This window comes from Cuculus canorus, chromosome 2 (genome assembly GCF_017976375.1).
Source record: "Cuculus canorus isolate bCucCan1 chromosome 2, bCucCan1.pri, whole genome shotgun sequence".
In the NCBI taxonomy this organism is placed as follows: domain Eukaryota; kingdom Metazoa; phylum Chordata; class Aves; order Cuculiformes; family Cuculidae; genus Cuculus; species Cuculus canorus.
The window spans coordinates 63,505,092-63,520,344 of NC_071402.1; the positions used below are offsets into that span (position 1 = coordinate 63,505,092).

At 43.2% G+C, this 15,253-nt stretch overlaps 1 protein-coding gene across 2 annotated transcripts in view; it reads right to left on the bottom strand.

The window, feature by feature from the left end:
• Positions 1–542: 542 nt before the first annotated feature.
• The window catches only part of RIPOR2 (RHO family interacting cell polarization regulator 2), a 71,111-nt gene continuing 56,400 nt past the window's right edge, over positions 543–15,253 (bottom strand). Inside the window, exons 14-22 of one of the 2 annotated variants that reach the window (XM_009564222.2) lie at positions 14,045–14,115; positions 12,463–12,631; positions 10,844–10,979; positions 9,752–9,913; positions 8,612–8,770; positions 7,365–7,567; positions 5,828–5,911; positions 3,898–3,988; positions 543–2,446 (exon numbers count right to left, since the gene is read on the bottom strand). In XM_009564222.2, coding sequence (XP_009562517.2) covers positions 2,346–2,446; positions 3,898–3,988; positions 5,828–5,911; positions 7,365–7,567; positions 8,612–8,770; positions 9,752–9,913; positions 10,844–10,979; positions 12,463–12,631; positions 14,045–14,115 — 1,176 coding nt within the window. In that variant the 3' untranslated portion in view covers positions 543–2,345. Of the gene's footprint in view, positions 2,447–3,897; positions 3,989–5,827; positions 5,912–7,364; positions 7,568–8,611; positions 8,771–9,751; positions 9,914–10,843; positions 10,980–12,462; positions 12,632–14,044; positions 14,116–14,475; positions 14,661–15,253 lie in introns of both variants that reach the window. The other variant, XM_009564221.2, reaches the window with a different exon arrangement.

A 15,253-nucleotide genomic window follows, 5' to 3' on the forward strand; every position in this document is an offset into this window, starting at 1 on the left:
TGCCTTGGCCAGAAGAAAGATGAAAATGCTGGAGATGTGCATATTAAACTACAAGCAAGTATTGCACCATTTCTCCCACTGCACATGACGTTGCAGTTTTCGGTCCACCCTTGGGCAGCAGCCCTTGTTACTATTGTTCACTTGCTCTAGTTTAGACATTTTTGTAAGATCTTTAAGGAATGTTCTTCTAAGTCATAGAGTCATAGAATGTCCTGAGTTGGAAGAGACCCACAAGGGTCATTGAGTCCAACTCTTGTCCCTGCACAGGACCCCCCCAGCATTCACACCGTGTGGCTGAGGGAGTTGCCCAAATGCTTCTTCAATATTGTCACTTTGGCACCATGACTGCATCCCCGGAGAGCCTGTCCAGTGCCCCACCACCCCCTGGGTGAAGAACCTTTTCCTAATATCCCTAAATCTCCCCTGGCACATCTTCCTGCCATTCCCTCGGGCCCTATCATTGGTCACCAAGTCTTAACAAAGGTGATCTCGTATGCAATGCAAATTATTCCTGCACTGAAGAAATCTAGCAGACGACTTCATATAATTTAGTTAAAACTTTATTGTTGTAAAGTCTTGTCCTGGTGACTAGGCTTGAATTGAGTCCCTACAAGCCTTTCCCCTTAATATGATTAATCAACTCCCTAATGGTTTGCCCTAAATCTGTCTGCAAGGTGCTTTTATTGAGCCACCTATGGTACTGAGACCTGACTTCCATCATGTTTGATGGTTATATGGGCCTTACAGTGGAGAGGCTTCTGACAGAAAGACTGATTATACATATGAACTGATGTGCTTAGTAATTAAAAAATAATCTTTATTATAACTTAAATGTGATAGGAAATATGGTGAGTACAAATGCCACAAAGCTAAAAGCAAAACCAAAAAATAAAAAAAAAAAAACCAAAAAACAGAAGTCATTACAAAAGGACACCTTGGAAGAATTCAGCTGATGGGACAGGCATGGTATAAAAACCATAACATGGTTATTTCACCCTCTGCAAAAAGAGTCTGTATTCCTCAGTAAACAAGTAAGCATTTTGAACTGTACAAAATGTACTTTTTTAATTAAAGGAAGAATATATATATTTATAAATATACAGATATGTACATTGTAGCATTCACAGTAAAAAAACAAAAGAAAACAAAACAGCCCCTGCCTGCCAATGTGTTTGGCGCACAAGGCTTCCTTTTGATTGTGAATTGTTTGCAATCTTTTCTATGTAATCTATGCAAATTTGGATACTTTAATTGACATCTAATTAGCATTTCATGCATAATGAACACAGTACAGGAACACTCTTCTGTTAAATTCTATTCACCTCCTCTGTTAACTTAAGGCTTCTAATCAACAGTTTGAAGCACTTTCAGCCTTAGGGGGAGGGAGGGAATGCATTCACTTTGCCCTCTGTTTATTACTGCCTCCTAGGTCCACTTTAGTTTGTTCTAGTTCTTTATATTGAAATCACTCTATAGAAGGTATGATGCACTAATGAGAGTGTATGAAATCCAATCCTTCTTGCAACTTATAGGAACAAATGGCTTTGGGGACTCGCACAATTAGCTGTATTCATTCTTTCTTCTTGGAATAAATAAATGCACTTTACCTTTTCATTTAGTTTTTAGAAAGCTACGTGATTGTTTGATCCCCCTCACAAATCTCTGGATTAATGACGGCTTGTTGCTGGAGGGTACGAGAAAGGAAATAAAAGACCAGCGGAGGCATTTAGAGTGAGTCACCAAAGTGACACCTCCCAGGGTTTACATCATGCTGTTTCTGGAGGCAAAACTTGAAGAAACTTGCTCTATATTTCATTACTGAGACAAAATATATTTCATTATTGAGAGGTGTTTCCCACTGCTGGAGTGTTGCAGGGACACTGCATGGCAGCAGACGCTTAGCTCAGGGCTAGAGAGAAAGCTTCTTTGCAGTCCTACTCAAGTGGCGTCCTGCTTGTCCTTGTTACAGTATTGCACGTCTCAAGCTTTCACGACAACTTCAAGGAAGTAAATATAATACTCAGTAAAATATATGAAGATGCCAAGTTCTAAAAACTCACAGAATTTTGTTGAGGCTGAGTAACTGCAACTACATTATTTGTTACGAATCAGTCAAGAAAGTGTTGTTCCTCAGCATCCAACTGTTCCATCATGAGCTGCAAACAGGAGCCAAGAGGAACTCTTGATCTGGATTTTAGATTTTGCTTTTCCTTAAGAAGTCTGTAAATTGCTACATTTTGGGACATTCTCTTAGAACTCTTCAAAGCCTTCCTTCTGCTCCCCATGCTGAAATGCAGCTCCATCCTACTTGAATCACTCTGAAAGGTAGGCAGGTTCTTTTCCACCTAAAAAGCTGTGGCAGATTCAGTTCCACGGCGGCTTCCAACTTTAACAAATTCCCGGGGAAATTTGTCTAGCTGTTCATATGCCAGTCTTCCATCTTCACCTGAATGAAAAATGTCAAAGTATAATAATATATTATAGCATTGCCCTACAACATTGAAACCGGGTTTTCTGCTATTAGGAAGTACTGATCTGCTAGTAAGTTCTCTCCCTTCTTAAAATTTCTTACGTCCTTGAAGGCAAATCCAGAAATTACTTGGAAAAATTAAGTGTGCTCTGATTGTTCACATTACTTCTAAAATTTTCTCACATAGTTTGCTTCTTTTATCTAGAGCAAAACAGAAGCAGATGTGCCTGGCATGATTAGATGACAGTATTTATACACTTGTCTTACTAAACAGCCTATGGTGCTTGTCAAGGTCTCAGCTGCAGCTGTGGTGTGCTTGAGGCAGATGATGTTTACCCACTTCTGCTTTGAACAATATAAAGTTTACCCATTTCTCACTTCCTGGCACTTCAAAGAAGTGAGCCCAGCCACATCTTTACTTATATACTGCTGAAAAAGAAGCAGCAGTATGTTTGCTAAATTTAACTGTTTGGGTCTCTCAAACCTTTTTCTCTTAGGTACTGTCACCTATAGGCATCTGAAGACAGCACTAAGCCTAGTGTGTTGAATTGACCATTAGGAATCAAAATGTTCTCTGTATGTCATCTAGGAGAACGGCAGTACAATCTCCTAGAGTTTACAAAATTGCCTCTAGGCTAGTTTTGATATAACGTGAGCAACAACAGGTCCAGCAACAGGCTGAATTCCTGCTGAACTGGTGAATGAAAGAGAGCATGTTTGAAGAGTTTGCCTAACTACAATTACAGATGGACACATACCCATGGGATGGAAATTTGTGCTTAGCCTAAAGGCTAGATAAATACAATTTTTCTGTGCCAATGAACTACTGGAGATGTGAAACTGTGCAGCCACATTTGCCGTCGCTCACTGCTACACAGCCAGATCACAGGTTAAGGAACAGGGTATCTGCTGTCTCAAGGACAAACAAAGGTCAATGTGAGGTGCCTGGGGTACTGTGTGAAGGAGGACTTGCAGAGTCTCTCCAAATAAGCATATAAGAATAATTCAGATTCAACGAACACTTGGCAGTACTAACGGCACTTGACAGTGTGATAATGGCACTACAGGGGTGATAGGAGGGGCTCCCCAAGAGGAAGGGGTGTAATATGCAGCAGGCAGCATGCCAGCCCTGCCTCCTCAAGGCTGCTTGGTGCTCAAATTCAGTATGAATTAATTCTGTCTGTTAACTTCTCTTTTGCTGTTTTTCCTTTTCTACTATCTCCTCCCGACTAACACAATACAGTTTCTCTTTGTTCCATTTTCATCATTTTTAAAATTAATTATTTCTAAGAATATATGTTTCCTAATGTGTTATAATATAGTTATAATATTTTGTTTCAGTTGAGAGTCTCCCATCTGTATAACTTCGGTGTCTTACATGCTGCTCTGTTAAAAAAGAAAATTAAATACTAAAACAGGCAACTCACCAAGTGAAAGCAGGGTTTCGGACGCCACTTTTCTGATCTCTTCGTTGTCAGACTGGCAGAGCGTGACCAGCATTTTAATGCTCTCAGTAGCCTGGGAATTGTAAAAAGAACCACATTAGCACTGCACAGTACACTCTGGTTTTATTTCACAACCTTGCGTGGAAATAGTTACCAACCTATGCATTGACCTTTCTACTCCAAGCAGAGGGCCTTGGTGGGAACATGGGGAATGGGGTTTCCCCAAGAGGGAACATTGAGGAGCAGGCATATTTTCTGCTGTCAGCTTGGACCCTTTCTAATTTTCCTATCCTTTGTACTCAGTCACTTCACTGCGGGCTCCTTAACAAAACCTGCATTCACCAACATATCCACATTTTGCCTTGTCTCTTCTATTTTGGGAAGGAAGCAAGGAATAATCCTGTTCTGCTCTGCTACAAAAATGTCAGGCCTTTGGGGAGAACAGCTGTCATAGTATCTCCGGCAGGCTATTTAGTATGACAAGAAGAGAGATGAGTGAATGGAAAGGCAAATACTGGTCCAGCATGACACATGGAATAAGCTCTGAGCCACAGAGTCAGGATTTGTATGAGCCTTTTCAATCTGAGGGGCACACGTCTGGTCTACAAAGCTCTCAATCAGCACTTGGCTACCACAGCCACTAAATCTCACCACCCTGTGTTAAATGTGGTCGCTTGTGCTTGGCTCAGGGCAAGTCTGCAGCAGATGAATCCTGGTGACAACATCTTGAATGCTGACATGAGCAATAGGGTCACAGCTCCACAGAGATGGCTGCAAGGTGCAGAGTGGGACATAGTGCGGGTGATGCGTTTTGATGTGGATGAGACTGCCACTGGGTTAGCTTACCCACAGCCACCTGTCAGTCAGAGCATTCCCATCTTTTAAATACTGCCAGAAAGGCTTCACCGTTTATTTGAAGATCTCAAATGGCAGGCATCCTTTCCATCAGTATTTTCCCAGCAATTGCCATTCTTACCATTTAAGATGCATTAGAGTCATGGTGCTCAAGTTAAATCTCTCTAGCTTCACCTCCCACCACTGTTTCCAAGTCTGCCTTTCCTGAGAGATCAAACCCTTCCCTGTCCCCTGCATGCAGCAGAGGTGTCATGTTGCTTCTCAAGAGAGTCCTGCCAACATCTCATTCAAGGGCGAAGATGTTTTCCATATTTAAACAATACTGGACTATGCATTGGATGGTATCAGTTCTGGCTGGGATAAAGTTACATTTTAGAGCCGATTTCTCCAAGGGACATTTTTGAGGGAGAAGCAGTTGGTCCACAGTGGCTGTCTGATGGAACACGTATTTTTGGCCCCGTGTCCCATACCAATTGGCTTACACAGCTGCTCTTTCCCATGGCTCTGTATAACCAAAACAAAAGCAGCATTTTTCCTTCTTGTCATGTGAGTGCAGAAATGGTACCAGACACCAGCTGACGCTGTAGCACCCAGATGTACCAGCTACTTGTCTGCATGGTTTGTACTTGCTGTTACAGCTGCTCTGTGTGGTGTCAGAAAACAAACTGTGACCTGTCTCTCCCTTCCTCTTCTCCCGATGCAACCCATGTGCATTACAGCTAATTTTATCCTGGGAGAGGATGATTTCTTCCCCTCGCAGTCAGTACTCTGCAGATGATTCTTTTTTTCCTGTGATGTGGAAGTAAGTCTTCTAACATCAATATGAGAAGAAGGAAAAGATAAGCTTTGCCATTATCACAGAGCCTGGCTGGTTTTGAAATAAAGCTTCTAAATTGTTTCCAAACAGCATAGTATTTGTAAAAGGATGCAATGCAGCAATGCAAAACAAAAGCACTACTGCTGCTGCTATTGCAGTTTCTATTTTGTTGTTTGTACCTATCAGATGTCCCTCCTTTAAAGTAAAGCCAAGTGGCACAATGAACTCTGTGTCTCTTACCTTGAGGTATCTTAGAGCCAAGCAAGCTGCTTTCTGCAACTGGAGGTTGGGCTGGGTTAGGGCTTCACAGTAATAAATCAAGGCCTGAAAATAGATAAAAAAGAGCAGCAGTGTAAATGTCTGTGCCTGTATGGAGCAGAATAGTGGAGTGTAGAGGCATTGCTACCGTACTAAAGGGAGAGGGATTGCAGCCCACCTCCCTGACAGCGAGCGTGTGGGACAGAGGCACAGCCCCTGCTACAGGTAATGTGGTGGAATAATTCCCTACAACAGATCCAGGCCAGGTCACTAATCATACTTAGTAGTCTCAGGCCAGCTTTTGGTGAGGAAAAGTTCATATTAAAGCAAGAAGCACAACCTGGCAACCTTGAGGACCTTTCTGCATAAATTGCCAAAGAGTTTCAGATGGCCCTCGGCCTCTAAATAGCTCAAGAGTTGACCCTTGAGATGGTTTCTGTAATGTAGGGGTAGTAATGAACAGGGTGGGATGGACCCCAGGGGGACTGCAAATAATTATTACAAGGTTAGCATGAGCTGACAGACCAGCTTGGTCTTAGAAATTAGTAGTTAGTACTGAGCAAACAAAACCAGTGTGAGCAGCAAATCTTGATGGCAACTGGCTCTGCAATGAACTTGTCTGCAGTATAAAGCTGCGTAATGCTGTCATACAAGGCACCTCGCGGTCCTCCTGTAGGCAGTGAACCAACTATCAGCTACAGATGCCTGTCCAGGAAGAGGTAATGTTTTCCCTGAGATGCTGTCTCCAAGAAGCTGGGGGGCGGTGGTATAAGAAACCAAGAGCCTGCAGAAATGGAAGTTGAACTGAGAGGGCAAGCAAAGAGGGGAATGGATTGGCAGAAAAGAAGAATGAAGAGTGAGGTTCTTTTTCTCTTATTCCACCTTTCTACCACTCTGCCTCTTCCAAGTGCCTTTTCTTTCACTCCCTCCTGACAGAGAACAAGAAGGATAGTAGGGAAATGTCTGCCATGAAAGGGTAGAAGCCAACCCCTAATTTCTTCTTATTTCTCTTCTTCCTTCTCTTTAATATCTGTGATTGACTCAAATTTTAGATCTCACAGCTGAGTTGTTTTCACCCAAGGCAGCCCATCCCCTCCAGGAAAGGTGGGAGGTCCCAGATGCCAGCCTCCTTTGGGACAAAAATAAAACTCTCAGACAAATGTCTTCGCACATTGATGACGCTGGTGACTGTTGCCTTGAAGTCTTGGCCTGAAGTCAAGTCTAAGACAGGTCAGCAGAAACACTGAAGTGTGGAAGATAGCTGGAAAGCACAACACTTATATTTGCAGAGTTCTGGTTAGTACCTGTTTAGTGTAATGACAGGTAGAAGCAGACTGGCACGATGACAGAAACAGACCTGGATATTTGCAGAAAGATTAGACAGGAAATCCCTCTGGATCAGTTTAAATCAAGCTTGGAGCAATTATTTTATACACGTAGACATTTAAGACACACACGCAGAAAAAAATGTCATGATGATACAGTTCTCTTATACCATAGGTGATTTTCTGCCACTTACCTTCTCCCTGAAGTGCCTGTTTTCTGCAGTAGCTGTCAGAAGTGATGCCACGGTCTCACTGACTTCGTTTTTATTTTCATTGAGAAGTAAAGCCAAAGCTCTCAAAACTTCTTGCTGTGGTGGAAGGTTATTGGAGTTTATTTTGGCCACATTTTGCTGCAGTTTTCCATCTTTCACTGACTGCAGCACCTGAACCACAGAGGCTAGAAGTGCAAGAGGAAGGTCTTTGTTATTTTATTTTATCCTCTCAATATTTCATATTATTCCTTTCCCTGCTATCAATCCCCAATTTCTACTATACAGACAAATGACATGAAAAATCCCCATCTGAGCAATTGCTATGGGTCCATATTGCAGTGTATCTGCATGGGGAATTGTTTGGGCTTTAAGCTGTGCCAGTTTCTCAGATGTTCTACCAGAGGAGAAGATGAGTACCTGGGCTAGGTAAGACACTGCAGCACTTACACCTATCCGGAGTCAACGGCCTACCTGTCAAAACTTCACTTTCTGCTGGAAGATGTAAATCCTCCCTATAACAAGTGAAATCCAATATTGTCAGAGTATTGCCTTCCAGGGTATCTTTATGAGAGCTTTCCTAGGCAGACTGATGTCTGCCACCAAGTGCCAAGGCTAATGTGTTTCAGAGGTGGGCTGAAATGCCTTTTTCTTACCAGGTTTTTGAGAAAAAGCTCTCTGGTATGCCCAAATAAAAATGAAAACGAGGCAAGATTCCTCAAACTCCCCCTCAAATAGAGAAGAAAACTTGACTTGCCAGGGATTGCAGTTTAGCATGCTCTGTGGAGCATCTGCTTCTCTCTTTAGCTCTCCGTGGCAGAGCCTGCCAGAAAACACTGAGGTGCTGTGATCCCTCAGCTCCTGAGATCTCAGCGCTTCAGAAGGTCTCTCCATAAAGGATGGTGAAAGACCAGAATGTTATCCAAATCTTCCCAGACCTTGGGCCCAGCCCACCACCATCAGCCGCATCCTAAAAACTAAATCTTTTTCTCCCACTTTTTTTTTTTCCTATTCCAATATACAAATAGAAATGGCTGAAGGTGTGTCTGCATCTGCTCCTTTCCCTTGACACGCACAACTGTTCAGGTGCATTCAGACTTAGTATCCAAGGCATTTCCTTGTCTCCTTTCCTCCTTTCTTTTGTAAAATCTGCCTCAGGGCTGAACTGTTTTGTGCCAAGCTCAGGACACCGATCTACTCCCCTCTTAGCCACTAGAATTTATATACTCTACCTTCTTTTGCGAGTTGCAACAAATAGCTTCCAAGGTCATTAACACTGTGGCTGGCAAAATAGTTGTAATACTGAAAGACGGTAATGATCTCAGAGGACATGCTGGAGTAGAGGACAGGTTCCGTCCGGTCCAGGATCTGAGACACCAGGATCCTGAAGACTGCAGGCAGCCACAAACAAAGGGACATGTTAGTGAGAGAAAAAGCTGCAGGCAAAATGCTACAGCACATTTTAAAACCAGAAAGAAAGAAACCTATTTGCAAAGCCAGATACTCCTTAGTGTTTCTGACCTCAAAACAGGTTAGACCTTCTCCCTGTCTAGCTCTCATCATCAGAGGATATCTGTAAGGATGAACCTAGGCCAGTTTACACATGGTTAGTGCAGCTTCCTCTCTGATACATACCCTTTCTGTCCAAATGACACCCTGAATCACTAAGCACATATCCATGCACTCTCAGTTACATCTCTGCTATGCCACTGAAGTAGGGGAGACAAGCACAGAAGCTGGGTTTGGCTTTGCTTGAGTTTGTTAATGCGTGAACATGTAGCATGCAGAAAGGCAGTCTGAGGCACTGTCTGTGACAGCTATAGCACGGAGCAGGAATAAAAACATGGCCATGGATAGGCATCTGGGATGTGGGTGCCCACATCTGAGCAAGTCACCCTACAACCCCATTTGAGTCCAAGGAGAGCTAGTCAAAGTGGTACATCTCCCTCAAAATATGTTCAGATATGTTGTATGTTCAGATAAACTCACTTGGATATATATTAATGCCATCTTAGCAAACTGTATTCAGGCAAGAACATTATATAGGCACATAAAACTGAGAGGATTCCTACTTCAATGAATCACTGACACACCTGTATGTATTTGGGAATCGACTTACTTTCTGATTAGCTCATAAACCTTAAAACAATATTTTTTTTTCTGCTGACCTCATTTTTTTCCTCCTATTCTGATCTGATTATTTTGGGCCAAAACTGTTTGAAGAGCTGTAGCATTAGTTTTCAAATGAGATCTTATAGCCATGGCTAAATAGACCTCCAGGGGTTTGGAAAACAAAGCAATGAAAATTGGGTAAAGCCCAACACACAACTGCTCTCCACTTTGATGACTATTTTTTTTGCAGCAGTTGCTACCTGTTTCTGCCAATCCTGGACACTCCTCATTCACAGTGGTGGCAAAATTGATATCCAGTTGCTTCATCATCTTGTCTGCAGATGTGTGATACACTCCTGAAGGGCCAGTACACTTCATCCAAAAAGCCAGTAGTGATAGCTTCTTGTGGAACTCTGGAATTGCTGGAGGAGAAAACAAAACAAAAGATAAAACAAAGCTGTGCTTGAAGCATCAACTTCCAGAAGGGAAAAGATGGTAAGAGTGAAGGAAATCTCATCCCAGCCCACTGATGGACATTAACTTTTTGGTGAGTTGCCCTGTGCCATTACCTTCACAGCATCATGTGCTCACCCCAAGTTTATAACGTGTTATTTCCTTTTCCCATGGTAGAATACAAGAAAATTTGCTCATGATTCTGTTATGCACAAGGAGGATTCATCCTTCCAAGTACCACAAAATACTAGGAGAATAATGCAATTGGTCTGCACAAGACTGGTCCCTGTCCTAGCACTGCTCTGTGGCTTTTGGTAAGTCACTCAATTGTGCCTCAGTTTTCTGATAAACAAAGCAAATACACCATGGTATATTTACCTATTCTGCCAGAGTGTTCCAAGGATTAGCAACTAAGCGTTTGTCAAAATTCTCGAACGTATTAAAATAGACACAACAACACCACAGATATCTAAATAGTTCTCCACAGAAAAGCCTAAAAATAGTCTTCTGAATAAATTGTTTGAAGAGGTGTATTATGCCTTTCCTAGTATGAGGCAGATCCCATCTTTCCTCAGGAAGGAGAGGTGAAAGATTTTGGCTCTTCAGAGGTGGCAGCATGCCTACCCCACCGCAGCGATGACCTCTATGCATCTTCTGCATATCAAGCAGGATAAGGACAAGTCTTTTCTCATCTGCCAATTTCTGGATACCAGCACTGAAGATAGAATAAGGCCCCTGACCAGCTCTGGTGACTGCTATATCTGCTGGTAACTGCGAGACGACCTTACTACGGTGGCATCCCCTGCAGCGATGCTGAGCTCTGCACAACGATTATTTCAGCAGGCACACATGCCCAAACAAACCCATTCCGGAAGGAAACTCCCTAACTTGTCTCTTACCATCAGTAAGGGAGGTGACGTTTCCCAAACTCTCGGTGCTGATCTCTGCAATATTCTCCATCACGAGGATCTGCCTGGACAGCTTATCCAGGAGGTCTCTTGCTACAAATGGTGTTTTACTGGAGAATACAATTTGCTAGTGAAGACAAATGGGAAGAGAGGAAAAGGAGTCATTGCACAACAACACCAACAACAGAAAAAAAAAACTCAGAAGGGGAAAAAACCTCCAAAACATCTGGCACCTGAAAAAGTGCAATGGTAAATTCATTGCCTGGAAACATGCCATTTCCTTAACTTCAAAAGTTTTTTGTCTCTGGGATATTTTGGGGTTCTAGTTGATGCGCCTTGTTGCTTACATCTTTAATATCTACATCTAGATCCAGGCACTTGAGTATCTAAGCAGTCATTTGCATAAGTAAATTCAGATTCATACACTCAGCAAAGCTAAAGCAGTCAATCCTCATAAGCCTTAACGCCAGAAAAGAATATTAGTCTGACTTTCGCATAACAAAGGCCATGGACTTTCAGGACCTCACTTCCTGGAGGCAGACAACAGCTCACTCTTTCTCCACTCCATTTCACCTCTGATCAACTACTCAGGTGTCTTTATTAATTTAGCGCTTTTTCCTCCTGCTGACATCTACGGTTTCTTCAGCAGTCCACTAAAATAGTGTTCATATCAAATCTCACCCATGTTTGGGCATAGTCAGAGCTTGCTTCCCTGAGCTGCATATTTATTGTGTGCTCTTGTATTTAAGCCAAAACCATCCCCTTTTCTCCTACTTGTGAGTCAGCAGAGTGTCCAGCTCAGCACTAAGGGCGCTGGAACCAGACTTGCTCTGTATTGCTTCGGTGGGCTTTTGGGAACACAAAGCTAATTATAGCTAAGATGGAAGAGTCAAATATTAGTTGCAAAGAGGAAGCTCCAGTATGCTTTGATTTGTCAGGAAAACTGTGATGCCCTCACTTGCTAGAGACTTAAAATCACATTTGCTGTGCTTGGACGCTGAAAAAAAAACCCCAAAAAGGCTGTGCTAGTTAGGTGTTAGGATGAACAGATGATTTCGATGTCCGAGGCGGGGAAGGGACTGTTATTGTCTGCCTTCAATTCATGTGTCACAGACAATCTTTCCAGCTCATACACAGAAATTGGTTTCTGCACTGGAACACTGCTGCCTTGTCAGGGAGCCAGTCAAACAATGGGGCCATGGGCTTCTGTTTTACCTCTGAAGACAGGAACTGCCTTAACTGGGGGCTGATCTTACCGAGGACCTCCCGGCGAAGCCAGTGGATGTTTGTAACCCAGAGCAGGGGCTGCCCCTGTTATCTGCTGTGCTGCCCCTCAGCCCTGCTGTGTGGCACCTGTAAAGTGCCCTGTAGTTTGCAAGTCAGGTCTACTCTGAGATGAGCCAGGATGGAAACAACAGAGGCTTTTCCCATTGGGGAGAAGGGTGTCACCTTCCCACTCCAGCACAGTGGCCATCCCAGCCCTACACTCCCACTGCCTCCTCGGAATGGCACTGACCATGCTGACCTGCCCATACCCCATGTTGTGGGCATACTGGTGCCTGCAGGAAAATAAAATACAATATATGCCCTAAATGAGCCGGGCCCGGTACCTGAATGAGCTGCGTGCAATACTGCAAGTGCTTAACTATGGTTATATCGAGGCTGTCGTTCCCTGTGGTCAGGGGCAGGGGGCTGCCGGCCACACTGGTGCCCACGCCTGTGTCCTCGGTGAGAGCTTCGCTCAGGTGGCCTCTGGCTTCTGGGTGCTCCGTCCTGTAACTGGGGAGGGATGAAGGATGGTCAGTGCAGGGCTATCCACTGCAGTGGCAGACACACACGCATACACGCTCACCCAGGGCAATGAACAATGAGCATGGCAGGAGAGCTGAAAGCAGCCAGAAACCTTGCAATGAAGACATCATGTCATAAAAGAGCAGTGCTGCCCTGGACAGGTGCGGGAGGGCTGTACCCAGCAAGGGGGCAGCTCTCCGCACCCTGAAGAGTTTGCCTTACTCACCAGGAAGCCTTTTTAACCCCCGCCCCCCCCCTTACTGCCACATGGTGGTGACAGTATTTTCTCCCATATGTTGGTAAATCAGTATTTTCTCCCATATGTTGGTAAATCATCTCCCCCATCACTCTGGATTAAGGACCATTACAATTCGTGCTATCCCAAGCACCAAACTGCTAAGAACAGTGATTTCAGTGTCCTCCTAGTGCCAAATTTAATAGTCCTTGCAGAAGGAAAGGAAAACCACTGCTGCAGTAAGAGACACGATGTTTTCATATGCTGTTTTAGGCACGACATGTACAGTTTACTTTGTCAATCATTTCTGTAAGAGCGTTAAGCTAGTTTCACTGTGTTTTAAATCATTATTTCCAACATTGTCTTCTTGTCCAAATGATCCTCCCTATGTTTAAAAGCCTGAGGTCAGTCCCCAGATGGCAAGTGTATCTGGCTGCAAGTTTAGAAGTTTCAACACTTGCAGTCTTTGCACTGAGTCACACACTCGCACGTCTAAAAATGGAAGTGGGAATCTACATTGTCTGGGGATGAGCCAGAGGGAAAAGAAGGAAATTTTAAAGTCTACATTAACTTAAAATATTTTAGTTGCTTTCTAAGTTAGCTTATAAATAACTTAAACTTTTGCTACTCAAGTTAAATTTATGCTAAAGTGCCTGGTTAAAGCCAGATCCTTAAATCAACACAGACTGAACTGAGTTCAAAATGCCAGTTTAGCAAGCAACACCGTTTTCCAAGTTTTTCTTCTCAACACGTCTGATTCTGGAAAGAGGATATGCAGTAAGATGACAGGAACTACACGGTGGTTGCTTGTTTGAACACAAAGTTGTTTTAAACAGGCCATAATAAGCTGTGAGAAATACAGATTCCTAGTTGGAAAGTGTGGGGTGCGAGGGAACCACGTTCTTTTTTCTCACAGCTCTAGTGCTCCTTATGAGCCTGTTAAGCAATGTGGCAGCTCTGAGAATGCAAACATGATTTTAGGATCTAATGATTGAAACACAGCATCTTAAGGTCACACGACAATGGCAGCTCACGGCACAAACACCATAGCTTTTTTGTTTTGTTTTATTCTCAAGAAGTCCAAAAGTGATGAAAGAAGGGCAGGTAACACGCAGGGCCATGAACAGAGTACCAGTCATCACTCTTACATTCCAAAGGAAACCTACACCATGCTGCTTAAATCTGGCCCTGTGTTAGTGTTACTGACAAGCTTAATCCACTGCAAAGACTCATTCGGCTAGAGAGAAAAGACAAAGGGAGGGGGGAAAAACCACAGAGGAATTAGTAATTACATCCAAGGAAAGCCAGTCAAGGCTTCCTATGTCAAGGAAGAGGCTCTGCCAGTATTGACATCAGCTTAATTTGAGTTACCCTTCTCCTTTGGAAGACAGATTGTGTATAGTTGAACAGGAGAAAAATTATCCTGGAAGCTAAAGATTTTGTATGCAGCAGCCATGGGGAACCCTCTGACCCTATAAACTCATCAAGGATTAGTCAGTCTTCCTTGAATAATGCGTGCACCGGGATCCTCTGTTAGTGACAAAGAGCTAGGGTATCACTTTGGCATAAGCACAGCTGGCAGTTACTGCAAACTTACCTGTTCTTCTCCATCTCAGTATCTGAAAATACTGAGTCTGCACCTCCTCCACCATTACAAACCTCCACACCACCACCATCCTCATCATCAAAGTCAGAGGTGTTCAGGAAATCAAAGCTTTCTAAAGCACTTTCAACTGTTAGACTTAAACTGGAGGACCTGCTTCGGCTTACTGCTGGCTTGCACTGCAAAGGCAGAACGAACCAATGAAAACCCCAGATATTATCTACCAGTGAAGGAAAAAACAAAGGGATAAAGCTTAAAACTTTAAAATCCTTAATTTTATTTTTAAAACTTCATTTTATTAAGTGTGTCATTTCAAACCTTCATATTCATAGCATACACAAGCAAAGCCTGAGAACTTGAAAACCCTTCCCTTCTTCCTCCCTTCCTTATCCTTTCCCCTCTCTTCCCCAAAGGCAAACTCTAAAAGGCAAAATTCAGAAGTGTGTTTTATAGAAACAAGAAGGACATCTTGGATCCAAGTGACGCAGCTTTCGGCATCCTCCAAAAGAAGACAAGGCAATTGACACACTGAAAGTTGAAAAGGGAAGGCACATTCCATAATCGCTGTTCTAGCTACAGAAGCCATGCTTTACGTATGCAATGGCTCTATCGGATTTATTCTACATATAATTCCAACAGAGCTTAGCCAGGGATGTATTTGTTGCCATATCTGTAGATTTATACATGGGATGGGAGGACTTTGTGGCCTTTGTAGCCACACAGCTTATGAAGGAAAAGACAACCATGTGTTAAGATTCCTAGGTGACAGAGA